At 44.2% G+C, this 27751-nt stretch overlaps 1 protein-coding gene across 1 annotated transcript; it reads right to left on the bottom strand.

Annotated features, from left to right (window-relative positions):
* Positions 1–250: 250 nt before the first annotated feature.
* On the bottom strand, positions 251–27748 carry ESPNL (espin like). The gene is made up of 9 exons (XM_083505648.1): positions 24389–27748; positions 21542–21732; positions 14756–14942; positions 13425–13607; positions 12612–12743; positions 5891–5972; positions 4484–4599; positions 3786–3983; positions 251–2707 (listed from the first exon to the last, which is right to left on the bottom strand). The coding sequence occupies exons 1-9, from the start codon at positions 24680–24682 to the stop codon at positions 1145–1147; spliced, it is 2946 nt and encodes a 981-aa protein (XP_083361774.1). The 5' UTR covers positions 24683–27748; the 3' UTR covers positions 251–1144.
* Positions 27749–27751: the final 3 nt, after the last annotated feature.

Below are 27751 nucleotides of genomic sequence, written 5' to 3'. Positions count from 1 at the left end.
CTGCCCTGGGGCCTTAAGAGTGAAGGGCAGGCAATACCTCATCACCATCATTATTAAATGTATACTATGAATGGTTTCATGCAGTCCTTAAACAAGCCCATTATATTTCCTTCTGTAAGAAACGGACACTAGTTTTGTTTTTCTAGACAGAGATTCTCAAGTAAAAAAAAAACCTGCATTATTTCTGATCTTTTTTTAAGAACACACACAACCTAGTGATTTCTCTAAGTAATAATTTGATGGAAATACCTTTTGTTTCTACTGAGAGAAATGTTTTTATTAAACACGCAATCTAATTTAAAATAGAAAATGTATGTACAGTTACAAAATGAAATTATTTATACTTGGACATCCATTCAGGTGTTTTAAGTCCATGAAGCCTAGTAAGCAAGTAGCAGAACATGAGACCTGTGCATTTCAGGTTCAGCAGTAAATGATTAATTGCAGTGGATGCCAAAGAGACTCAAATACATGCCAAAAGTGGATAACAACAGTTGATATCTCTGGTGAGTCCTCTGAAGATATGAAAAGAAAAACAGTGAAAGAAACAGTCTTGGGGGCCTTCCCAGGTTGGATCATTTTGCTGATACACTGTTTGTAACTTATAAATATAGATATAATGGAAATGTCTGGAAAACTCATTATCTCTTTTTGAACTCTTACAAAGACACACTGAATACAAACTAAGCAATCCCAAGGTGAATATTTCATGGCAGAGAACCCATCACTTCCTAAGCCCTGTCAGCAATGCTCTGGTGGGAGGAAAGCTTTTCACTCTTTTTTCTTTCAGTTCTCCTTCTGTTTATTTATTTTTTAAACTTGCATTGACATCAGAGTGGGCATAGTCTTTTTGCCCTTTTCAGGGTGCTTGTGTCAAGGGAAGCCATATGTAATGAAGCACTGACATTTCTTGTTCCTTTTTTTAAAGGGAAGAAGCAACGGAGAAGAAGTGAAGGCTTGACCCTTCATCTTTATCACTTGTCGTTTACCCCTTTGCAAATTAATCTTGCAGGCATTTGTAGCCATTTGCAAAATGAACAGTTGATGTCTGTCTATTCCATGTCATAGTGCTGACAGGCCACTCTGTGCACTCTGAATCTTATAGACACCTATTCACAAATGAAGACTGTTAATGTAAAGATCCTCATCCCTCTAAGCTAAAGATCTCTGCTTCTTTTTCTTTCCAGAAAGCAAAACTCCTGTTTATATACCTGCAAATCTCATCATTGCTAAAGGTGTCTAGTTCAAAGCATTTTCCAGGGGCAGAGTCTCCCTCCTCCAGAGAGATGTTTGGGACCCTTGTTTTGGGTACTGGTTTCAGATTTGTTTCCACTGGTGATGTTTTGATTTCCATGTTCACAGTTGGGTCCTTGTTATTACCAAAAAATTGTTTCTTAATATCCTCAAAACTGTCTTTCCAGCTTCTTTTGCCTGCAGCAATCTCATCAATCACTGCTTTGTGGAAGGCCCGCACTGTTTCCCACCGATGCTCACCCAAGTGGTCAAAAACTTCAAAGCAAAGGAGATGCCTAGCCTTACGTTCTTCTGGAGAGAGGTCCAGCTCTAGGATGTGGAAATAGCCGAGCATAAACAGGTCAAGAGTTAAGCTATTGTAGTCAATAGGCTCACCACTGACATATGGCAGGAATTGTTCTGGAGAGTAGATTGCATGCCGGTGATTGAGGCGCCTGATCTGTCGAGATGGTACAAGGGAGATGATGTCTTTCCAGTGACTGATCAGATTCTTGATAGTGTATCTCTGTTGAACTAAATGGCCAAGCTTGTTCATTTCCACCAAGGGCTTCTGCACTGGAGGCGGCTGTTTCTTGAGCTCTGCCATCACGTCTACCAGTCCCATTTTTCCAGGCACCTGGGTGTCAAGAGTCCTCCTGGCCATGAGTTTCAAGGAAGGCGTATAGGCAGATTTCTTCCAGTGACTGAGAAAAAGAAGCACAATGCGCTCTTTTCGGAGGTTGCTAGACTCTACTGTTGAGATGCAAGAACCAGTCACAGAGGAGGCTCCCTCACAGCTGACGCCAGAATCACTGGCATTCTCCATGTCTCCAAACTCATGTTCCTCACAAACCAATTGCTTCTTGTTTTTACAGGTACCTAGAAACATTTGAGGGGATGACTCCTTGGCTGTCCCATGTTCCCAGGGAATGGCATTCAACCCTCGCTGCTCAAAAGCTTTGTCTTGTCTCCAAAGATCCTGCTTTTCAAAATTTCCCCTCAGATTCCTGACAGAGACGCCACACTCCAGGATTTCTCTCTTGACAGTGCCACCTGAAATACACTTGGTCTTGCTTGACTTGTGGGAATCCCGTAGAGCTGGCTTCTCCTTAGCTGCTTTTTTCATGCCATTGACATTGGTAAGCAGCATGGACATGCTTTTTACCAGTCCAGACACATGACTACACCAGGCAGGGAGCTCCTGGCTGCCATCCTCTGAGCCCTGTTGCAGAAACTGACGGTTGACTGTGATATTGACGACAGGAGCAGGGAGAACAGTCTGCAGCTCCTCTGTCAGGCGTCCTAGCTCACTCTCATACTCCTGGCATTTCTTCTTCATCTGCAGTTTCTCAATCTGCTTCTCTAAGTACAGCAGGTCATCCTCAGTGAGCAATTCCCCAAAAGGGCCCAGGATGGCATTGTAAGACTGAGAATATTGCCAGTCATCCATCTCCAGTGTGCAATTCTCCTTGTTCTAGATGGGGCAGCAGGGAAGAAAGAAAGACTGCCATCAGTTAAATTCAAAGACATCGCTTCAGGCCCCTTTCCCCAGCCTGCCAAAAATGAAGAGTCAGAGAAGTGACTCAGCACATCACAGATTCATAGAAATATAGGGCTGGAACAGATCATCAAGTCCTGGCCTCAGTCAGAACAAAGAATTTCATCTTGTCACAGAACTATTTACCATCAGCTACAATTATACCTTGGATATACAACTGTAAAGTGAGCCACCTGCCTGAGTGATTGAATAGGGATGTACTTACTTACTTACTTACTTACTTACTTACTTACTTACTTACTTACTTATGTGACCTGCCTTTTGTCTATCATGGAATCCAAGGCAACATATTTATTTATTTTAGTTATTCATTCCATAACATTTATATACTGCTTGACTATTCAAAAAAACCCCACCTCAGAGTGGTTTACAAAAACTACTACTACTACTACTACTACTATTATTATTATTATTATTAAAAAAAGAAATAAAGCAATAAAAATATGTGTAAAAGCAGTTAAAAACAGCTATTTAAAATATTCAAATAAATAAATAAATTCAGTGATAAAAGCAGATTAAAATACATATCAGCATTCTACATATCTGTGTAGGCTTGTCTAAACAGCAGGCACCAAAAAGAGTACAGTGAAGGTGTATACCTGATGTCAATACTACATGTTGTTCCTGGACAATCCCCCATCTAGGAACTGACCAGGCCCAACCCTGCTAAGCATGGTGGTGGCCTTATGTGCCGTCAGACCAAACCATTCACATCTGTAATCTATAAAGTTGTGGCCTATTTGATCCCAAATTTACATTCACTGTCTTGTCTGGTTATTTATTGATCCGGGAGCAACAGAGTCATGCAAAAGGAAGTGCTGGGAATTACTCTGAAATTCAAATTTCCTAGATCTTAGCAGAGCACATTTACAAAACATAGACAATGTGTATATTATTTGCCCGTCTGCTCTTAGGGCAACCTAACTGCAATAAAAACGGAGGCCAGCATGTGAATCATGTGACACAGTTTCCTTCTATTGGCTCAATACAGTACCTTCCTGCCCATCCCTTCTTCGGATGCCAGCTGCGCCTGTAATTTCCTCACCATCACCTGCCGCTTCCACTCTGGAATTGAACAACCTTGCTCATCATGAGTAGGCACCAAGGCATCAATGTCCGATGTTCCTAGCTCATCCAGCATTGAGAGCAGGTTGCCTGGTACTGCAGCATCTGGTGTCTCTCTCTTCTCACCCTGCGTGGAGGACACCTAACTTGTTAGCAACTTTTAAGGAGTTTAAAGAAGAACAGATGCTCATGAATCTACCACAATTGAGCCTCAAAACATTATGGCACGTATCTTCTCAGGAAGCCCAAAGTTATTAGAAGGGCTACCTGCAGCAAAGCTGGAGAACCTGTGGCCCTCCAGATGTTGCTGGGCTCCAATTCCCATCAGCCTCAGTCAGCCTGGCCATGTATGATGGGAGTTGTAGTCCACCTAAATCCAGAGGGTCAACAGGTTCCCTGTCCCTGTTGTGGAACATAAAGCTATATATCTCCATCTGTGGGTTATTTTTAACACTTCTGAAAGGATGTGTTTAGAGGCAGGTCAGCCTAATGGCTAAACCTAGCAGGAAAAGAGAAAGAAAAATAAAACAAAGGAATTAGATGGAAGAGAACTGCAGGAGAGATCATCGGGATTACGAATACAAAACAGATGAGAGACAAAGAGGTGTAGATTATCATACAACATACAGAGCTTGAGAACAATGTGGTGATTCTCGCCTTCTGCAGAGATTTATTGATCTTCAGCTCGGGAATCAGTGATTTGTTTGATTCAGTGGGTTTCACCATGTCGAACGACTTTGAAGCTGGAAGAAAGACAAACATACTGGAATCCTACAGTGATGCACCAAAATCCACACTGAGAGCTAGAAGATTGAATTGACCACTGATAAGCTTAAGACATTTCTGTTCTGCACCATTGAGAACAGGTTAATTTCCTTCCAAGTTATGTAGACATCCACACAACAGTATTTGTCATGCCAGCAAAGGACGTAAACAAAGGAACATTGCACAATTACGCCTACCTACCCCCATAATATGAAGGGCAAACTAGACATGATGTGGGAGATCTGTTAACAAGATCTCCCACGCTGTTGTTTTTAAAGAGCAAAGGAGTTACTGCAGGGGATCGTCCATCCCTTGACATGATTGAAATCACCTTCCACGGAAAGTTGCTATTTGAGATATCCAGTATATCTTATTAGATCTCATCCAATGTGTTTTAAACTAATCTTTCTCAAGGACACTCTCAATCACAAGCAAACAAAGTTTTTTTTATCTCTGGAATGGACTCCACCTCCCATCAGAGCCACCTAGCATGGTCAGGGATGATGAGAGATGTAGTTCAGCAAGATCCAGAGGAGAGCATTTTGGCCACTTCATTGTACAGCTTTTGCCATATGCTGGAGATGATGAGATCATGAGTTTATTCATATATACATGTGTACTCGAAGTGGTTACTCATATACACATCTTTACCCTGGCCTCTGACAGTTAAGGTCTCACCTTTTTTTGTGAGACCCACCTCTTGTTGAATTTCTACTGTTCTGCTCCATTTTTATGTGTTTTATCATTGATTTTATAATTGCATATTCTATCGTTGTAACCTGCCCTGGGAACCTATGGTGGAGGGTGGGTAAGAAATCTTATAAATAAATAACCCCTCCTCTAACATCTCTGTGGCAAATGGGATACTGATGTAGGTCTAGATGATACACAGTCACTCCTATCCTGGATTGTGAGAAGAAACAGTCTGCTTTGTGGCATAAACTGATTGGCCTTCCCACAACATCCCCTCCGCATTAGCCTTTTGCAGGTGTTCAGAGAACATATCTAACACTCCGTATCTAACACTCTGTCTCCACAACCAACCCCCATGTTTCTTTAAAAGGTCTAATGAGGTTCCTCCATACACATAGGCTCTTTCTGCACAACTGGGAACCCTGTAAAAGGCAGGTTCTCCTATTATGAAGGTCAAGTTTCAAGCTTTAGATGAATGCTTTGAGGTCACTTAACATGTGAAAGAGTCTACTGAATTTCAGGGGTGCTCAGTTTTTATATTTTTCACAGGAAAGCTAATTGCATGGCATTACTCACCAGGTGCTCTATTAATATCTTTTTTCTGCATATTTGATGCAGCACTTACATCTGATTGAAGAGGTCTCATTGGTTGCTGGATCTAAAAATACACAAAGGAAGATCAGAGATGTAATCTTTGAAAACTAAAAGCGGTTTTTCTGTCTCTGGCTTGTTTTGTTTTTGGCATCCATCTGTCTCGAGAGACAATGGAGTGTGCCCCCAGGGGTGAGAGACTGGTAACTCTGCCTCCCATATTGAGTTTGCTGTGTTAGCAGCACCCAAGTGACCTCTCCAGGGTGCAAGCCCAGGCAGTGTGTATGGAGGTCCTGGGGTGCCCAGATGACAAGACCCACCCCTTGACCTCACTGATGTGGATCAAAGGAAAGCAGAGCAGTATGTTTGGAAGTTCAAGCAGCTTAAAGGCATGGTAGAATCAAAGAGTCTTTGCCACCCTTGCAAGGCTCAAAAGAGGAGGCAACCAAACCCCTTTTCGGGAGGGAGTCCCACAATTTGGGTGCCAGTACCAAGAAGCCTGTTCCTGTGCCCCCACCAAGCACCCCTCCAAAGTTGGCAGAACATGGAGCAGGGCCTCAAAATGTTGAACACTGTGTATGAGCAGGTTCATGTCTAGGCCTAGATCACTAGTTCACGCACAAGCTTCTAAGTGCATGTCTGTGTACAGTGAGGTTTGTTTGGTTATGCATTGTGGACTATAGATAATAAGAGAAGAATCAGTGCATCAGCCCCATGGAAACCATCCTGGAGGTTCTAAATACAAAAGCTTCTTGCACATTTGCATGGCTGTATTGCCGTTTCCCCTTCTAGTCAATCAGAGCATCAAGAATTGTAGAAGATAGCAGAACAAATCATCACATAGTACTCCCTTGTAGCCCTGTATGATCCTGAGGAAAAACACTGGTGTACGGCAGGAGTGGTAGTGAACAATATGGGATGCACAGCTTTCTGAATAAGAGCACAACAGCACAAGTCACGAGAAGAAAAAGAATAAACATTGAAAGAAATTGCAAAGCATAGGGCTGAAGGACTCAGTTACATGGCGTGATAGAAAAATGCAAAGCAGTAACCTTACAGTTAAAGAAACTAAGATGGAAAGGTATATATTGGCTTTACAACGTGATCCCATACTGCATCTAAGATGCGCTCCTGCCTACAAGCTAGCTGGCATCCTATCATTCAGTCTACCATACTGTCATTCACTAAATTTGTGCTTAATTGTACTTTCTGCTGTTTGCAGTCCACTCTCTGGTTTGTGACTAGGCACAGAGAGAGTATGTATGGGGATCTGTTTTAGAGGACTGTGTACAGTCATCAGAGGTGACCTGTGTCGGTATAAGTTTGCCATTGTATCCGTGTCCGTTGAATGGTTGTGCTATTTGCCCTTTTACAGCTTGGTATTAGCATTAGTCTTATGCATTTAGTTAACATAAGGGCTGTCATCCAATTAAAAAATATTACATTATCATTATTATTACATATATATTCCACCTTTTCTCCAAAGACCTCAAGATGGCATACACAGTTATTTCCCCCTCCATCTTTATTCTCACAACAACCCTGTGAGGTAGGTTAGGCCAAGAGAGAGTGATGGGCCCAAGGTCACCCAGTGAGATTCATGGCCAAGTGAGGATTTGAACCCTAGTCTCCCAGGTCCTAATGCAGCACTCTAACCACTACACCACGCCAGCAAAGGTGCTTAGTTGAATAATATTCTGCCTTTTAACAACCAATTGATTCATTTGACTGGCATATATTTGCATATCACCAGGACCTCAATATAAAGGCACTAAAAGAGGTGAGAGATAATATGCTATTTCTACTTGTTACAATAAAACACTAGTACTTTTAATTCTTCAAAATGTAAACAAGCGTGCCTTTAATTCTAAAGGCATTAGAATAAAAATAATTAAAAGGCATTAGAATTAAATTAGTGATATGTTCAGCTAAATCAACAAAAACATGTGTTCCGATATTGAAACATTCCATCAGTGACACTGCATTTCAGAAAATCAATCAAAAACAAACATTGCACAGCACAGCTGGAGTTCAAGACATTAACATGCTGTAGGTCCGTTCTGTATTTCTTGAATTGACAACGGAAGGCTAGATTTTAGATTGTTACACCACCACCCAAAGTGCTAACCCCCAACTCTACCACAACCAGTAGGGGTCAACTTTGGTCTTTCAAATCTCCTGTGCCCTGTGTGAGCCCCAAATCTGGCATGCCCCCCTTCTGTTCTGCTGAATTCACTAAGTCATAGTTGTGATGCCCTGCAGCCCAGTGTGGCATAACCGGTCGCATTGCCCTGAATTCTTCTCTGCCACCAGGGGGCCCCTATATTATCCACCAGGCAGAAATGACAGGCAGAAATTTATGGAACCGCTCCAAAGATGTACATACCAGTTATTCACCTCCTGTCCTTTGTGGGGTCCATTTGGGACGGAAGGGAAAAGATGAACAAATGCTGCTCAGATTAGATCCAGCCCTTAGGGAGATCAGAATTTCATAACAAACCAGGGAATATTAATAACTACTCTTAAAAGGAGGAGAAACTGGAGAACCCACTCGGTCTAGAGGCAGCCAGAAACTGCATTGTGTGGCAAATGCCAGCAGGAGAAAGGGTGGAGGTCAGGGAGTCACAATTAGCATTGCATTAATATTTGAAGGCTGGGCATCAGGTGGCAACTGGCAAAGCAGCCCAAGGGGTCTAGAACCTTTAGCTGTAACCAGGAGACTGAACTGCCTGCGTCCTTCTTCCTTTTCCATTCATTTTCTAAAATGAATAAGTTTTGTATAGAAAGAGAGTGCTCAGCTGGGTTTAGTGGAGCCAACACACACACACACACACACACTGGACCCGGCTGTCTGTTGGTAGCCAGCCCTAGAGGTCAGCAGGGTCAAGAAAATGTTTAGGCCCAGAGACTGCCTGAATGGTTCCAGTCTCCGCAGGCACCCTGAGGAAAATGGGTTGCTGAATTCTCCCATATTCCTCTGCAAAGCCTTAAGATAAATCATGTGATGACTTTTGTTAAAAAGGCAAATAAACTTTAAAGGAGTCACACAGCACTGCAATTTTGATCACAGCAGCAGCAGCACCACTGTGGAGAGAGTATTTGATTTTTCTTTCCCCTCATGCTATTTTGTACATTTACGTTGCTACCCCCCCCCCAGCCCAAAGCTGCTATAAACTGTGCAGTTGGGTGAGAGGAGCACTTATATCATGCCTGGTGTTTTTTAAAGCTGCAGAGCTAATGGCAGGTTCAGAGTAGTTATTTCAGAAGAATAGCAGAGAGAGAAAAGGGCTAAACTTCCCTTCTTCATCATCATCATCATCGCTTGGTTCAAATGGGAGCCCTCTCAATGACTTTTTTTAAAAAAGTTGAGAGATCTGACCATGGACTGTCCATGTCCTGTGTGGTATGGTCTTTACATGAATAACATCTCTCATCAGATCAGCCTCCATACATTATATATGGATATAATGGATTGGCAGTGATAGATTACAAAAGTGTAATTTAAGTACGGGGCTAGAATAAAATAATGAACTATGAGACTAATGAACTCAGAGCTATTCGCAGAGTTCAGGGAGATAATTACTGCCCCCATCCAGCTAGCAGTTTTCAAGCAGATGAAGTTTTCAAGTGTTATTCCAAAATAATGCTTCTCTCAGTTTCCTAAACATTTGATCTATTAACCTGATTTTACTGCTAGCGTTAAACCCATCTCAAACGCTTGGGAAATGTAAAAATGCAAAATGTCACATTAACACTAAATTAAAACAGTAACAATTTGATGGCCATTTGATAAAGAGCGTGCTTTGGGTTAACCTTCCAGCTCTGAGCATGGCTGAGAAAGATGGCTTCCCCAGAAGGAGGCGTTCTTAAGAAGCTTACAGAGGAGCTGGCACACTTTGCTCCTCTTGCAGCTTCCTCCCAAAAGGTTTCCCCTAACATTTACTGTAAGACATTGCACAAATGCAAGAAGTAACGGGCCCATGAAGGAACAAAGGTTGTGCTTGCAAGGAGGAAATTGGATCAAAGTATGTGTGTCAAAGGTGCTGAGAAGGACATGTAATTCTAACCAAGGATGTTAGTGAACAAAGCCTCTCTCAGCATAGGCAACTATGTACAGTGGTGCTAATTACAGGCAGAGAACAGAACACCAGCAAATGTCTAGCACATAAAAAGCCAACGGCCTCTTAGCCAGGCACCATCTTATGCTCACAGCTGGTTGGGAAATATAGTTAATTTCATCCTAACACACTCTATACATTATGCGACTTTGGCTATGTACACATAAGGGATGGAGGAGAAATATGGTTCAGTTCATATTTGAAATCAAATTTATCAGATTCTTGCTTTCTGAAACAATATGAGAATAGAAACACAGCCATCCTTCAAAATTCAGTTATCCAAATTTTGTGATAGAGTTCTCCAGCCAATGTTTAGAAAAATGCATATTTTCAGAAAACAGGTGCATGGAAAATGAATATATTACAGTGGTACCTCAGTTTACGAACTTAATCTGTTCTGGAAGTTCGTTCTTAAACCGAAACGGTCTTAAACCAAGGCACATTTTCCCTAATGAGGCCTTCTGCTGCCAGTGCCCTTCCACTGTTCAGATTGTTTAGTCGTTTATTCATGTCCGACTCTTCATGACTCCATGAACCAGAGCAGGCCAGGCACTCTTTGGTTCTTAGACCAAGGTAAAGTTCGCAAACCAGGACACTACTTCCAGTTTTGCGGAGTTCGTAAACTGAATTGTTTGTAAACAGGACTGTTCTTAAACCGAGGTACCACTGTAGTGGAAATAACATAGAAAAATCCAGAAGTGTGGAGAATTGAACTAAGATTGGAAAATCTAGAAATGGAGAAGATTGGAATTGGAAAGTACTTCCATGCCTATATTTACATTTAGCAACAGTATTTCAATGATCATATCTTAGTTTATTAACCCAAGAGATGCACAAGTCTCTTGCCTGAGCCTTCAGTCTCTGCTTGCAATTAAATGAGGAAATGTGTAATGAACCATATATTTCCATTTTATACAAACTATGGCTTACCTGCTTTGGAACAAAGCAGAATCTTATGTTCCAGAGCTGGTAAACATTGTTTCCTGGACAATAAGAAACTATGGTTAGTTTGGGACCTCCTCGCTTAGTCATGGCTTGTGCAACAGAAGGAATAAAGGGCTCCTCCAAACATGAGGAGCCGGGCCCCCTCAAAAAATACAAGGGGGCCCCCGAAACTGCCTCGGCCTCTGAGAGTCGTCGCCTATGAATTACAGCATGAACAGAACTGGCTGCGCTCATCCGTGACTGAAGTTGTTTTAGTCTTTACCCCTCCCTCAGTCCATAAGGCTTGAGCAAGAGAGGTCCACAGGCCCATGTGTCTCCAGAACCCCGATCCACATGTGGGCGCCAGCACTGTGTTAATTAGTCATTGCCAAAGAGTGTTCTGGAGAGATTTTTTTCCCCCATTAATATTTTAATGGGAACTGAGTGATGGGAAGAGGTTCTGGTTTCAAAAGTTCCCATTCCAAATCTCGGGCTGTGGCAAGGATTTACTGTGCTTTGTTTGGTGAAACCTAAGAGCTTGATTAGGATTTCAGAGCCAGCTTCTCAAGTTAGCCACAGTGCCATTCCGATGCCCCATGGTGCTTCTCCCTTGCTGCTGAAGAGCCTCAGCTGTGGAAACTTGCCACTGCCCTACTGAAGGCTCTCACTCAGCAACCTCTGAACTCCTCCTTCAGACCCTTCTTATCTCACCATCAGTTGCTGGCTAATTGCTGTCTAGTATCCATGTCCTCACACTGGCAGAGGAATCCAGGAGGCTCTTCAACATGCTTGCCCACTTGTTGCCCCGTGCTAGGGACATAAATAGGTGGAAATTTTCCACTCTGCTCAACAGCATGCCAAAAATAGCTGCAAAGGCAAGAGGAGCACAGAGTGAATTCCATCAGGGCTGCAGAAGGGAGCCAACCACTTGTTTCAGAGCGGAGATTGTGGAAGCCCAATGACATAACTTCCTAATATTTGTCGGGTACTGGTGATTGGTGAGATAGGGTGATAAATTTATGTGGATTGAATGGGTATGAGGCAAACAGATCTAAGGATTCAGAGGGGACAGGCTCAGTGACTAATTAGTCACCCAGTGACTAATATATCTAACAAGCAGAGCCTGCTATGCAAAGTTGCAATGTACTCTGCTCCTGCTCAGTATTCCAGCCAGCCAACCAGCCATACCTTCATTCAGGATACTCCATTTCCCCACCCCTCCACTGCCCGCCTGCTTCAATGAGTGCTTGTAGCTCAGAACACCACTCAACAAGTGGACCGAAACACTGCACCAGGCAACAAAGAAAAGAAACAAACCCTCTTGCTCCTGGCAAGCTAGAACATCAGGAACATCTGCCCTGGCTTGTCCACTGACCTGCTGCAGGTTAATGACCATGGAAGTCAGCTTTCAATGACCATGAGCTGAAAATGTTCACACTGCTCATTTTTTTAGAGTAATGTTTTGAGAAGGTTTCTGCTTTGATTTTTAACAAGGGATACATAATATTATGGAAGCCTGGATAATTTACCTTTCTCGTGTGGTGGTCTTCTGCCTTGTGGTGACATATCCAGTTCACCGGGCAAACAGTACAGAAGCCTCTGTCTCCAGTGACTCACATGAACACTAAGACTTGTACATGATCAAAATATAATGTTTAGATTACCAGCTTCTCTGCTTCTTGTAGGTAACATGCACACTGCCTGTGTCCATTGTATTCTGCCAGGTCTCGCGCAGTGTAACCATCCCTGTCATGGATGCCTGGATCTATTTGGTGGGAGATCAGGGTTTGACAGCACTGCAAATAAATGCATAAACAACCACCATCACCCTAATCAGTACAACCAATTTATGAGCAAGAAAGGGAATCATGAATGCAACAGGGGCTTTTTCTTCATTTTTTTTTGCCAGTGCAACTCTCACAGCTGGACAATAATGTTCATAAATCAAAGAATAGTCAAATAAATGAATAATTATTCAAGGTAAGCTTTTTGCATCAACTGAAGAAGGTAGGCTGACATTGCTTAAAAATCCATTCCCACTGAACTCCATCATTTGTTCATTTTGGGCTTCCATTTTAAAAACCCTCCCCACGCTGTTTAAACACTATGGATGCTGGATTGATACAAACACAAGATGCATGAGCTGATTGTTTGAACAGCCAAGTGTGGGCTACTCTGAATCTGTTAAGTAACCACACGGATGGTTTCCTGGGAGGCGGGGGGGGGGGGGGGAGAGAGTAAATGTTAAGGGAAACCAATGTTGTTGTTTTCTGGTGGAACGCACCAGAACCCAGTTCCAGGTCTTTTTACTATTATTATTATTTCAAATCCTCCTGTCAACCACATAGGAGAGGGGAGTGATGGCATGCACACATCATGATCAACCATGGCTGAACACACCGTGTGAGTACGGCTGTGCCATCAATTGAGTTCTGATCCAATACTCATTTCCCTCGCTACATGGGATCACCAAATACCTCGAGATGCCCATTCTCAGCTGCATCGTGGAGTGGGGTTCCTCCCCAATGGTCCAGCACCATGTTAGCTCCCATAAGGAGGAGTCTGTCAACAATTGCAGTGTGTCCCTCTCTGGCAGCAAAATGGAGGGCAGTGGCTCCTTCTGCATCCTGTGCTGTGAGGCCGACATCAGTGAAGGTAACCTACATGAAGGGGGGGGGGGAAGGAGGATTACGTAGGAGTCAAAGCCAAATGGTTTTTTTTAAGATGAGCTGTTGTTTTTTTCATTCACCTATTTCTGCAGCTGCCTTGGGTACTTTAGTGCAGAAAGCAGAGGGAATTTGCAAACAGATAAATAGTGTGGAAGCACCCTCCGTTTCTGCAATTTGTTTTCTATATACACTGCATGCCATACGTACCACAGAATTGTGCCTGACATTGGGGGTGTTAGAAGCTAAAACTGCATACCTTTTATATTAAATAAAAAAAGAAGTACAAGGGCAATTAAACCTTTTGGTGGCAGACCTCTCTATTCTGGAAGTTTCTGATTATTAAAGATATGAGTGGCAATCAAATTAATTAACAATGCAGCATTTAAGAACATGAATGATAAAAAAGGAATATTGAGCATATGACTGCAGAACAATCTACAGTGGACAAAATGATGTCATGGGTTGATTCAAATAATATACTCCCGTTGCTAAAATGTAAATGTTTCTTGCTTATCTGGATTTGAAGATTGAAAAAATACTGGTTTATGGGGGGGGGGGATTCCTTCCAGTAGCACCTTAAAGACCAACTAAGCAGTGTATCTGAAGAAGTGTGCATGCACACGAAAGCTCATACCAAGAACTAACTTAGTTGGTCTTTAAGGTGCTACTGGAAGGAATTTTTTTTATTTTGACTATGGCAGACCAACACGGCTACCTATCTATAACTGGTTTATGGAAGACAGAATGGTTGCATGTTAATGAGTGAATACTATATTTAGCTGCAGGACAGGGAATCAGAAGTCTTTTATCTTTCTCTCTCTCTTCCCTTTCTTTCTTATACTCTTTCTGCCTCTGTTCTTTTTTATATTAAGTATTTCATTATAAAAAGATAGTTCATAATGGATATGAATTTTTGTATATCTTTGGACAAGTATCAATGAATATATTTTTTTAAAGAAAAGGAAAAAAGTGGGATTGTGTGTGACTGTACCAATAACATAATGAACAGAAAACATCATGAATGTGCAATAAAAAGGAATTATGGAGGGCCTTCAGTGACACTGTTATCCAAAGGAGCATATTCATATTCTTGTCAAGAAACGACACTTGCTACCTAAAATGTAAAAGTACAGGTTTACCAGCCAGACGACAACAGCGTAGTGACCGCTACAGGCAGCTGCGTGGAGCACTGTCATGCCATCATGTGCTCTCAGGTGCACATCAGCCTCACAGTCCTTCACCAGGAACTGGACGATGTGCAGGTGGCCCTCCTGGCAGGCCAGATACAGCGGGGTAGCTCCACTCTGAGTTTGCTTGTTCACGCAACTGTTGGAGGAGAGGAATTATGCCAATATGTGATACTTACATAGGTAAAGGTAAAGGGACCCCTGACCATTAGGTCCAGTCGTGACCGACTCTGGGGTTGCGGCGCTCATCTCGCTTTACTGGCCAAGGGAGCCAGCGTACAGCTTCCGGGTCACGTGGCCAGCATGACTAAGCCGCTTCTGGCGAACCAGAGCAGCGCACGGAAATGCCGTTTACCTTCCCGCCGGAGCGGTACCTATTTATCTACTTGCACTTTGATGGGCTTTCAAACCGCTAGATTGGCAGGAGCAGGGACCAAGCAACAGGAGCTCACCCCATCATGGGGATTCAAACCGCCAACCTTCTGATTGGCAAGTCCTAGGCTCTGTGGTTTAACCCACAGCGCCACCCGCGTCCCTGATACTTACATAGTTCCTTACTTAATGTATTTTTGCATGTACACAGACACATTCCCAGAGTGACACATGGAATTTATATATATCATGAAGCTGTCAAGAGACACAGATTCTCTGCCAGGTCAAAGGTGACAAACCAAAAGCCCAGGTGATGAGGGCACCTGAGAGCAAGGCTGAAGGCTGTATTTGAAAGGCAGAGCTTGAGGAGCCAGATGTCTTATAGTCTTATAGCAGAACTTTCCCTGTATTTTGAGGTTTTTCAGGGGAAATAACTGGTTAAGGACACTGGGGGAAATACTCTAACATGAAAGCAAAGGGGAGCACCTGATGGAAATGGGGGACTGGAAAATTGAAAAGCTCTATTAAAAAAGAGAACTTCCCAAATGCAACAAAGCCCCAAAGCACTGAGAAATGTACCTGGCATCAGGTATAGTACATGGGATATGACACAAGTTATAAAGGAGTGGAAGTGGAGGCAGCAGCAGCAATAACAGAAATAGCAGCAGTAGGAGCTGCAGCACGGTGGGGGTAGCAGCAAAAATGTAAGTTTATTATAATGCAGAAATAGAGATTTGGGACCAAAAAAATGCAAACAAAATACCTTGTTGTCAAATTGGAATCCTATGATTAATCAAGAGGACTTAGTATCTCGGGGGAAATGGCGCACACAAAAAATGCATATTGAATTAAATGTGTATAAAGAACTAGAGTAGTGCAACAGCTAATGTTGGAATAGGGAGACCCAGGTTTGTATCTCCACTCTGTCATGAAACTCACCAGGTGGCTTTGGGCCTATCATTCCTTCTAAACCAAACCTACCTCACAAATTTCTTGTGAAAATAAAATTAGGTTGTCTGGGGGAAAGAGGAGAGAACCACGTCTGCTGCCCTGAGTTTCTTGAAAAAAGAGTGGGATAAATTGTAATAACTAAATAACAGTTTCCAGATTCATATAGATAAAGTTTTTTGATTTTTTTTTACTAAAAACATTTTAACCCTTTAAAAGCAAGAAGTGAAGGAAACAGATTGGAAGCAGTTCACATAATTACTTTAGGTGTTTTATAGTGCAGTGTTTCCCAACCACTGTTCCGCGGCACACTAGTGTGCCGCGAGATGTTGCCTGGTGTGCCGCGGGAAAAATTAAAAAATTCGAAATAATTTTTTTTTTTTAAAGTCAAATTTTCGATTGGGGCGCCGTCACTAGATGACCCCTGGGGTTCCCTCCCTCCCTCCCGCTCTGCACCTCCCTCCTCCTCCTCCTCCTCCTCCGGGGAGGCCCTTCCTGGCTCTCGGCCAAGGCTTGGCGGCTGCCACTCACTCACTCGCTCACCCACCCGTCCCTCCATCCCTGCACCCGGCCTCTCCCCCTCCGTCCCTGGTGCGGGGGCTGCCGGGATCCGTAGTCCCCTCGCCCTTGGGCTCAGCCCCGCGTGGGGTGCGCGAACTACGTTTCCCAGCGTGGCCTGGCGGGCCGGGCGTTTTGTTTGAAGCGCTCTTCTCCCGGCCATGGTATGAGCGCGGCGGCGGCCGGGCGGGCAGGGGCTCTTCCGCGCAGACCCCGCGCAGCCTGCCTGCGCCCCCGCGGAGATCGGGCGGCAGGAAGGAGCCCGGGGATCCCCGCGGAGGCGGAGCGGCGGAGGCTGCCCCCCAGGTAGGGCTGCGTCGGGGTTTTTTAATTTTTGCAATGCTGCATCCGCGCCGGAGAGGACGCATCGGACCGCGGGGAGACCCCTTGGCGGGCGTGCAAGGCAATGCATGCGTGCAGGCGTTGCATGGAGTGCAGTGCAATGCAATGGCAACGCGGCGCCCTGCATGCATGCATGCAACTTCCACCGGCGCTCCGGACTTGGCAGGTGAGGGGGGTCCCCAGTGGGCGGCAGAGAGAGCCGGGAGGGCAAAGGGGAGCCGGGAGGGAGCAGCGCTGCTCCCCGAGCCGAGCCCGGGGGGAAACTTCGGCGTCGTTGCGCCGGGTGTTGGAAGCGGAGGCTGGCGGGGGCCCCTCGCCTGCAAAACCTGGTCGCCTCTCATATATTTCGTGCATTGCATTCATCGCCCGCTTTCTCCTCCAAGGGGCTCCCGGGGGCGCGCGTGGTTCTCCCCGTGTTATCCTCGCAACAACAGCCCTGCGAGGTGGGTCAGGCGAGTGGCCCAAGGGAGCACCCAGGGATTGTCCTGGCCAGGTGGGGTGATTTGAACCCTGCTCTCTGCCCGGTCTTCGTCCTCATTTAGCCCCCACATGTGCATGACTGTGCATGACTGAGGTTTTCCCCCCTCGTCTTGGCTATGGTGTGAGTCTGTGCTGTTAATTAATGGGGTTCTGCCTTCGGAGAAGATGAGCCAGCCCTCAAGGAGGTGATTATGTAATTTGCTAGCAATTCATGTCCCTCCCGGCGTGACGCTGTGCGCTGACGTCACGGGGCTGTAATGGTGGTGTGCCTCGAGATTTTTTTCATGAAACAAGTGTGCCTTTGCCCAAAAAAGGTTGGGAAACACTGTTATAGTGGACTTCAGTCACCGTCATTACCAGCAGAGGGCAACCATGTTTATTTTATATCACTCTCCTCTTGCCTCCTGGATAAGGGCTGGGGGATATAGGATTTCTGGCTGCATTCATTAAAAAAGCTTCTTTGGACTAGAGGTGTGCTGTTGACTCTTAAGGCATTTTTGCACCCAGGATTTCAAAGTGGCTCTTACTTCAATAGCTGTTAATGCAAAGGACAATTGCTCTTGGCCAGAATGCTTCATTATAAATGCTTCCTCGCCACTTATTCCACCACAGCAACAACAATCAGGTGGTAAATGCTTAGACTGATCTACGGTCTCCATGTGATAATGGCCTAGGCCAGCCTTCCTATCACCTCTCAGTGAGCTTCCCTCCCTCTGACCTGTCTTCTCTAGCCAATATTTCATATTACCAGGGCCAGCCCAAGACGTTTTGCTGCCTGAGGCACAGCAGCAAATATCCACTATGCCCTGCCAACAAATCAAGCTGCATGGCCTGTCATGTCATTCTTCCACCTGAGGTAGAAAATCCCAAAAGCCTCTCTCCCCTCCCTGGCAGTAAAAAATAATAATACTAGAATAATAAATAAGTAACAAACTATTGCTCTTTCATCATGCCTATAATAAACTGCCTAAGGTAGTTGCCTCACTCTGCCTAATTAAGGGCCTGGCCTTATACATTGCTACTGTAAAAGGGAAAAGACACACACAGAGAGTAGAGATAGGTGAATCTGTCATTTTGAGTTTCTCTTAGTTTCTCCCCACCCCCACCCCCACCCCACTTCAATTTTAAATTCATTTCTTGAAAAATTTCACAATTTACTTTTCTTTAAAGTCATTGTGGAAATTCATCAGCATTCAAGGGTACATTTCTCCCTTTCTACACATCTTTATATGCTATTTTGCCTATCTACACATTTTTGCAAAGCAATTTCCTCTAATAGCATGCATTTGTGTATGTCATGTTTCTCCTCTAATTTCTCCTCCATCCCTAACAGTGAGTATAAAAAGGTTTCTCACAATGTATTCAGACTTTGGGGCAAACAACCCAATCTTAAATATTGACCCCAATATATTTAGTGCACTCCACAGCCTGCCTCAACTGTGCTTTGATGAGTTGTTCTACATTTTCCTCTCCCTTAGCTCTGCCTTTCCCAGCATTTTTGCTCCTCATGTTTCCCCAAGAGGAAGCAGAGTAAACAGCAGAGGGAGTCTAGTGATATTAACAGATAACAAGCCTTTGGGGGCTCTGTGTGAAAGATGAGCTTGAGGGAATTGTAACAACACATGAGGGCTCTAGGGGGCAACAGCCTTCTGGAAATTAGGAATCTGGCCCTTTGGGAATATCTATCAGAGACATATTGGAAAATCCACCCAAACGATAAGCACATCAGAAAGACATTGACTGGGCAGCAACAGCCTCAAGCATAACAAGAACACATTGCTTTGTACTTACGCATTTAAGTCTAAATCGTTTCTTTTGTAATACTGAATTTATTCTATGTTTGCTGAATTGTTTATCTTTCTCTTCTTTGAATTTAGTGATACATTTTGTTAACGGTTTTCTCCCCCAACCTTCACCAACCAATGTTTTGTATATGATAATAAGTGGGTGTTTGCTGTAGGCCGCTCTGGGCACAGGTCACTGTGGAAAGACGGCAGATAAACACAAAGAACCATGCCCCTCAGGCGGAACCTGTTTCTCTGAGTGGGGTCACATCCCACTGAAAGAAGGGAATGGAAAGAGCTCCCACATAAGACTTCTTTGAATTCTGGATGCCTTTAGGCAAGAGAAGGCACCTGCTTTGAGTGCATAAGGTCCCCATGTCAAACTCTGGAATCTAGTGAAGTTGCTCAGGTAGAAGCAAGTGATGGGAAATACCTCTCTTTCCTGAGATCTAGAGAGCAGTCAGAGTAGTCAGTACTGGGCCAAATGGACACATAGTCTGACCTGATATAAGACTAGGGTGTCCATGTGTCCTTTACCAAGTAGAGAAGATTCCCTGGTCCAAGATAAAGAACCATAAGAAGAGAGAGAGGACTTGATGCTTCCCATCAGCTGCTAGGGCCTAGACAGCAGACTCACAGGGACATGTCTCCATACGAAGCATGGTCTTCCCCACTACAGTGAGATGCATTGTGTTTCTATGTACGTTGTATTAATTATGCCTAGATTTGTATCTAAATATATTAAATTTGCACACACAGATGCCATGTAAAAATCCTTATAACAGCTCCCTATGTTCCCATAGGGAACGTGGGTGGCGCTGTGGGTTAAACCACAGAGCCTAGGACTTGCCGATCAGAAGGTCGGCGGTTCGAATCCCCACGACAGGGTGAGCTCCCGTTACTCGGTCCCTGCTCCTGCCCACCTAGCAGTTAGAAAGCACATCAAAGAGCAAGTAGATAAATAGGTACCGCTCTGGCGGGAAGGTAAACGGTGTTTCCGTGAGCTGCTCTGGTTCACCAGAAGCGGCTTAGTCATGCTGGCCACATGACCTGGAAGCTGTATGCTGGCTCCTTCGGCCAGTAAAGTGAGATGAGCGCCGCAACCCCAGAGTCAACCACGACTGGACCTAAAGGTCAGGGGTCCCTTTACCTTTATGTTCCCACAACTTGCATTGCTAATGTTTCACATCTGTCATTCTTGCATTGTACAGCTTCTGCATGGCTTTGCAGAATGAATGAGAAAATATATATATATGGAGGGAGAGAGGGAGGAAAAGATGCTGAGCTGTAGTAGATGAGGGAAGAGATTAAAAGCACTCAGGCAGATGGTTATGAGGCGTCTGCCTTTGGAAACACAATCCGCTTCAGCAAAGATCTTAAGCGCCTGCCTTCTGTCCTGTCAACAAACAAACACAGAGCATCTGGGAAATGCTGTGGCATGGAAACAAAACACTAAGGAAAACTCTATGCTGCTAGGCTAACCTAGCTATGTACTCTCAGAACTCTGAAAATGGTCGCTGTGAGCTGCTTTTTCCTCCATACAAGCTGTCCCAGTGTACTGTTGCAGGAAGAAAGTCCAGCACAAAGAGCAAGTACACCGGTATGCTCTGCCCAGGAAAGCATTTCCCCTGATCAGAGCATCTTCCATGATCACAGCACAATAACAGCACCAGAAAGCACAGTCCCAATTGTAGAAGTTGTGCAAAAACATACCCAGCTTCCAGAGCACTTCCTTCATGAAATCCATCAGTTTTGTGTCCTTTCCAGAGGTTGTTGGACTATATCTCCCATCAGCCCTGACCACATGAATGGCCCAGGAGGGGTGTGCTGCCATCACAGTCAGCTACACTGATTTCATTCTACTGAATAATTTTTGCATCAACAGTGTGTGTTCTCTAGACCACACAGGCAGGCAGTAGCACAAAAACTCTGGTCAATGATTGTACTGGCGTGCATTTGTTCCTTAGATGACTATGTGTAGCATTACTTCAAAATGTGGTTATCCAGCCCCGCTGTGCTTGGGAGCCCTCCTCTGAGTGGGACCCTGGACCTTTGCCCCCAAGTCCTGTCTTGAGAACATCACTGCATGTAGCAGAAAGAGGTGGTAAATGTAGAACTGCACTGGGGCAAACACAGAAAATAATGTCCCCATGCATTGCATGTGCATAGTGCAGGCCTGAGTGACAGCTCCAAGTGAGGACAGTGCCTTGCAATATCAGTATACTGAATATCAGTATGCTGTGCTTTTACCTACCTGTGGTCCGCAGCAACCAGCAGTTTGAGACAAGTGAGATCGCCCTTAGCTGCTGCATAATGAGCTGGCACGGCACCTTCCCTTGTCTTCATCGCAGTGTCAAAGCCTGCCTGCACCAGCCACTCAATGGCCTCTGGATGTCCAAAGCGAGCAGCTAAGTGGAGGGGAGAAGCCCCTGAAGCATCCTGCTCCTATGGAGAGGAGAAGAAACAGTTTAGGAGTAGTGGTTAATACTTCCCCACCCACTCTCACTCCTTAACATCCATGTCATGACTGCTTTGTAATTGTGACCCAGAGATCACTTGAAACAGCCTCTTCTGGGGGATGTTGAAACAGGCCCACATACCCATTTACCAAACTTAATGAGGTGGAATATTTACTGATGGGACTATATAAATGTAATAAGTAACAATAGTGCGTCATGACCCAGAGACCGTGCACTGTGTGTTGGACTTGGAGGATGATGAGATCCTGCATCTTTCTAGGGTTTACATGCAAAAGGTCCCAGGTTCAATCCCTGTCATCTCTGGGAAGAGTTGAGAAAGACCTCTGGCCTGAAAGAATCACTCCCAATGCTGCGTGGACAGTATTGATCTGTTTCAGTTTGGGCAGCTTCTTATGCTCCTCCATTAGCAAGCTGCTGCACTCATGATCAGCCATTTCGTTAGAATACAACAGAAGTTAAAGTATACGGAGGATTTGGAAAATGGAAATGTTAGTGTGAACATGGCCTAGAAACGATGTAAATAGTTTGTATGGAAGAAGGCAACTGTAGTAGTGTACAAATGCATGTCTTTCGTTTTTAAAAAACCCATAGAGGGGTATAGGTGGGGCAAAAGGAAACATGACTTCGGTCATGTATTCTCAATCCAGCATCTCCCTAGAGAGCAAGTAATGAGGTGATTGTTTCAGTGTGTTGCCTTTTTGTGAGCCTGCCTCTAGCCAGAACCATTAAAGAGCCAGCGTAGCATAGTGGTTAGAGTGTTGGTCTGTGGTCTGGGAGACCAGGGTTCAAATCCCCACTTAGTCAAGAAACGCACTGGGTGACCTCAGACCTAAATTACATCGCAGGGCATGAGCTCCTGGGAGGAAAAGTGGGATAGAAATCTTGATAAATAAGTAAAGCAGCTAAATCAGGCTATGTCTTTATAAGTTCGTACTTGTGTTGTATGTTCTCATCCTGAAGGTGATCAGGATATCCCAACAAAAACTGCCTCAGCTGGCCTATTAAAAGATCCAGGAACCCAGAATGATTTTAAGCTACAGGCAATGCTCACTTTGTGCAGGGGTTACGTTCTGGACCCCCATGCGCATTGGCGGGGCCTGCGTAAAGCGTTCCACCCCTTCCAGGTATGTTTTTGTGTCACTTCCGGGTTCGGCGCCATGCATGCATGTGCAATTGGATGCACATGAATTGGCCGTTGCCTCTATTTTCACTCATTTGTGTCCACATGTTCATTAAACAAGTGGAGGAAGGAGAAGGGCCATGTCCACAGGATATGGCACTGATGGCATGCCTTCACCTGAATGAGTGCAGACAGCCCTCAGGCACAGCCCTGTTGCCCCCCTTCATGCATTCCTTGGATGAGTGAATGGGATTTTAATACAGTGTTCCTGTGTGGTGACATCTGGAAGCAGTAATTATTATTAGAAAGACAAACATCAGCTTTTCTGAGTGTTATTGCAGTGTTATACTTTCATCTGCATCCTTTGCTAGCATATGCTGCAGCTTGCAGTGGAAGCCCATGATACTATGCTTATCAAAAAGCCAATTCCCCAAAATCCATTGTTACAGAGAAACAAAACTCAGTCGGCTACACAGACAAGGAGCTTGATTTTAAATAGCTGGAGCAAGAGGGGCAGGGAGCAAGTTAATGCTCCACCCCAATGATGTCCCCAAGCACACTTGTTTGCTTTCTCCATGTGGGAGTAGGGAAAGAGCTGCACTTGGGGGACGTTGCCATGGGGTCAAAATTTGCCCTTTCCCATTAACACTTCGTGATGCAGCACTCAAGGACAAATATCCTGTGGGAGACACAATGGCAGACCTGTATTGGGAAGTTTTTAATTTTTGATGTTTTATTATGTATCATTATATGCTGCAAGCCTAATACAGTGGTACCTTGGGTTAAGTACTTAATTTGTTCTGGAGGTCCGTTCTTAACCTGAAACTGTTCTTAACCTGAAGCACCACTTCAGCTAATGGGGCCTCCTGCTGCTGCTGCGCCACCAGAGCACAATTTCTGTTCTCATCCTGAAGCAAAGTTCTTAACCCGAGGTACTATTTCTGGGTTAGCGGAGTCTGTAACCTGAAGTGTATGTAACCTGAAGTGTATGTAACCTGAAGTGTATGTAACCTGAAGTGTATGTAACCTAAGGTACCACTGCAGTAATAATAATAATAATTAATAATAATAATAATAATATGTGTGTCTCCATGAAGAGCATATACTGAACTCACTTCAGACTTTTGGCAATGAAAAAGCCCACTTAAAACACAACACCCACCACAAAGAAGGACTTGCTAAACACCACAGTCTCCCTTGGACAAGAATAGTTAGATGCTGTTGGTAGTCCAGCAAGGGTTGTTTGTAGACAAGGGGTGCCGGCACTCTCTGCCACCCAAGTCTAATCTAAGAGCAGCAACCTGTGTAAAAACACTGGGTGGTATTCAATGCTCCTCCTCCTCAGGGTAGACCTGTCGTCGTTAATGGCCATTACTAACTTACCTTAATTAAATGAGCCCGATAGGAAAACTTACTGAATACCACCCCATGGCAAATATGTATAGCTGCAACCAGTGTTCTACCTTGCTCCCGCAAGATCCCTGTTTGTCAGACCCCTTACCTGCATGCTGTAGCCTCCATCTTTGATCAGCCACTTCAGCTCAGCCAAGTTGCCCATGGCTGCTGCATCATGTGCTGGGGTCGCACCATTGTTTGCTCTCTGATTCCCGGGAAGCTTTGCTTGCAGTACCAGGAACTTGAGGCACTCCAGCCTGCCTGCTCGTGACGCATGATGCACCAGGCCTGCTCCCGAGCAGTCAGTGATGTTCTGGTCCAGAGTACCATCGATGTGCAGCTGCTCCAGCATAGGCAAGTCTCCTTCCTTGGCAGCTAAAATAGCCCTTTGGTCTCCCATCTCTGGGAGCCTTGCTGTTGTCTTCACTGGAAGGTCCTACTTTCGCAGAGTCTCTTGTTTTATGTACCAGCCAGGTGCTATGTGTCTCTGGTTACCGGGTAAGGTGCTGTAGAAAGCATATGTACTGCAGGGTTTGTTTTTTTTTAAGAAGGGGCACATGGCCAGTGAGAGAGAACAGCTAAAAGCTCCTGGCAGAATCAGGGATGTTATTAACTCTTCTTCCACTTGTGGCACTGAATCCTGAATTGTTATAAAGAGTGGCGTGATAAAATATAAAGTAAGCTTGGTGTTCGTTTGAAAAATACGAGCCAGGCTTTCAGGAGCAACAGCTCTAAGATGCAATTAGCATGTGTTTCAGTTCCTACTGTATTTTCCTGCATTGACTGATAAAACACAGAAAATACGCTGAAAGATGGTTTATGAGTTAGATTCAAATTTTAAAAACCACAGCTGTAAACAGGAAAGCTAATATTTCCCCTATAATTGTGATGTACATGTCTCTAGTATGGTGCGGCTGATTTCTGTTCAAATAACAGAAATTCCAGAGAGATAGGTTAAAAACTGATGATGATACAACACTAAATAATTCGGTTCTACAGACTTCCGCCACAGTGGGATTGCAAGAATCCTCCACCAAAGAAATTAGTGTTCTAATATTACCAAAGAGGGCAAATTCTTGCAATTTATTGTGAATTAATAAAGAGGGTTTCTATATAGCCAAGATGTCAAAGCTGCCTTATTATTTTACTCCATTTTCTTTATAATGAACTAAAACAGGTAATATGCAGTCACCAGTCATCTCTCTCTATTTAACACATTTTGTTCCCAATCCAAAATATTTAAAGCATCTATAAATGTTCCATAATCAATCTATTCACAATACATTAGCAAGTAATCAGACAGAATATTTTTTGCTCCTCCCATGACGGTGCAGATCTTCCCCATGGTTTCCTATAATTGTTTCATAATAAATCTGTGGAAATCACATGAACAAATGATCACATAGAATATTTTTCTGCCGCCAGAACACAAACAACTCTTCCCAGGGTCTTCCCATTTGGATCGTTGCACCAGCACTTGTTGTGAGGGTACACAATCTCCCAACTCTGTTTCTTCTTTTGTAAAAGCAGAATTTGCTGTTTGAAGGAGAATAATAATTTTATCTCCATTCACTCTACAGCTGTGCCTGCAATGCAGATCAGTGCACTTTTACTTGAGCTAAGACGGGCTTCAAACCCAAATCCCCATTCATTATGCATTTTGATAGGACACTCACCCCTTCCAGTATCTTATATGACAAAGTGCATTCTATGCCACACCTGCTAGATCATACATGAGCACATGGAGCTGCCTTTGTCAGCAATCCAAGGTCTCAGGCCATGTCACCCCTAGGCTGGCTACCCCAAATTCTTGTAGTTACGAGATGCCAAAGCTTGACCCTGTAAACTTCTGCATGTAAAACATAGGTCAGGCTTCCTCAACCTCGGCCCTCCAGATGTTTTGAGACTACAATTCCCATCATCCCTGAACACTGGTCCTGCTAGCAAGGGATCATGGGAGTTGTAGGCCAAAAACATCTGGAGGGCCAAGGTTGAAGAAGCCTGACATAGGTTGTCAGTCAACCAACTGAGTACAGGGATGCACCTGTCACCTTCACTATACAACAGGGGTAGGCAACCTAAGGCCCATAGGCCGGATGAGGCTCAATTGCCTTCTCAATCCAGCCCACGGATCGTCCAGGAATCAGCGTGTTTTTACATGAGTAGAATGAGTGCTTTTATTTAAAATACATCTCTGGGTTATTTGTGGGGTATAGGAATACATTCATCCCCCCCCCCCAAAAAAAACCCCAGTCTGGCCCACCGCATGGTCTGAGGGACAGTGGACCGGCCCACAGCTGAAAAAGGTTGCTGACCCCCGCTATACAGGTTTCGACAAATATTGAAGATGCACCTCTTTACTCTGGCCTTTCACACCTGAGGTGTTTTCAGGACCCGCCCTAGCCCTTCAAACTGCAATTTGTTTTGACTGATTTTAATACTGAATTTTAAATTCTGGTCATCCTGGGACCTGCTGGTGAAGGACAGGCAAATAAAATAAATAAATGCCTCAAGTAGAGCAGATAAGCTGTGTGGCTTAGTATGTGTATTTCCATCCTACTAAAAATCTTTCACCCTGTTATTAAAAAAGAAAGAAAAAAAACAGAATTGCAGGTAACTATGGAGCCCACTTCTTTTGAATTTTTGTATATGGGCTGAATATACACCATTACATGAAGCTTAATAATAGAAGTCTCTGTGAATTCCACAAACACACACATTTTTGAAGTCTAGTAGATTGATGCTGGAAAATTATCTCCTCTTCAATTTCATACATTATCAATGACAGCCATCTCCCACCTCCTTGTGGGCTACTCTCATCTTCCAGACACTAGCCAAGGGGGCAGATGTATTTTCTGATGCACAGTCATGGATGGCCTTTGACATAAAATGTTTTACAGATAGAGAGCGCACACACATACACACACACACACACCACAGGTGGCCAGAATGCCAGACCTCTGGCCCTATTGGTGATCAGGTTGGAATAATGGACTATGATTACAAAGTTCCGATGCACAACAACTCAGCTGGAGCAATAAATGCAATGCTCAGAACAGCTGCACAAAAGTAATGAGTGGGTAAATACAGCCTTTATCTTGACTGCGGTCCTAGTCAGAAAGAGGAATTCAGCCTTTGGACAGAAGGGAAACTGCCATCCTTTCAATGTGGGCAAGTCATGCAAGGTGCTATAAGACTGAACTCCAGGTCTCTAGACCTGTGGTCAAAGCTAATAACTGGAAGCACTCATTAAAGCAGGAGAAGAGGTAAGTGTTGAGGGGTCTCAGACTGATTGGCTTTCCCCCAGACTGCAGAATGACTAGACAGAGACGCTCACAAATATCCTGCTGACAGCTTTTCGGCTACTTCTCTTCAAGTGCCCCAAAGCAGAGAGAACTGAGGTATTCAGTGCAGGAAGTATGGGGGGTGCATGAGAATAGAATCTTCAAATTAGACCTAAAGTATGATA

This window comes from Podarcis liolepis (assembly GCF_965112155.1).
Source record: "Podarcis liolepis genome assembly, chromosome: 5".
NCBI lineage: Eukaryota > Metazoa > Chordata > Lepidosauria > Squamata > Lacertidae > Podarcis > Podarcis liolepis.
The sequence above is the reverse complement of the archived record's forward strand: the minus strand, read 5'-3'. Positions and strand labels throughout refer to the sequence as shown.

What these genes read in the sequence shown, in the direction of transcription:
- ESPNL (XM_083505648.1), bottom strand. Translation starts at nt 24,682, where the DNA reads ATGGGAGACCAAAGGGCTATTTTAGCTGCCAAGGAAGGAGACTTGCCT. An exon ending in TACAAGAAGCAGAGAAGCTG is followed by an intron (nt 5,973 to 12,611) that starts GTAATCTAAACA and finishes GTGTATTTTTAG; the next exon opens with ATCCAGCAACCAATGAGACC. An exon ending in CCACATTGTTCTCAAGCTCT is followed by an intron (nt 3,984 to 4,483) that starts GTATGTTGTATG and finishes TCCTCCACGCAG; the next exon opens with GGTGAGAAGAGAGAGACACC.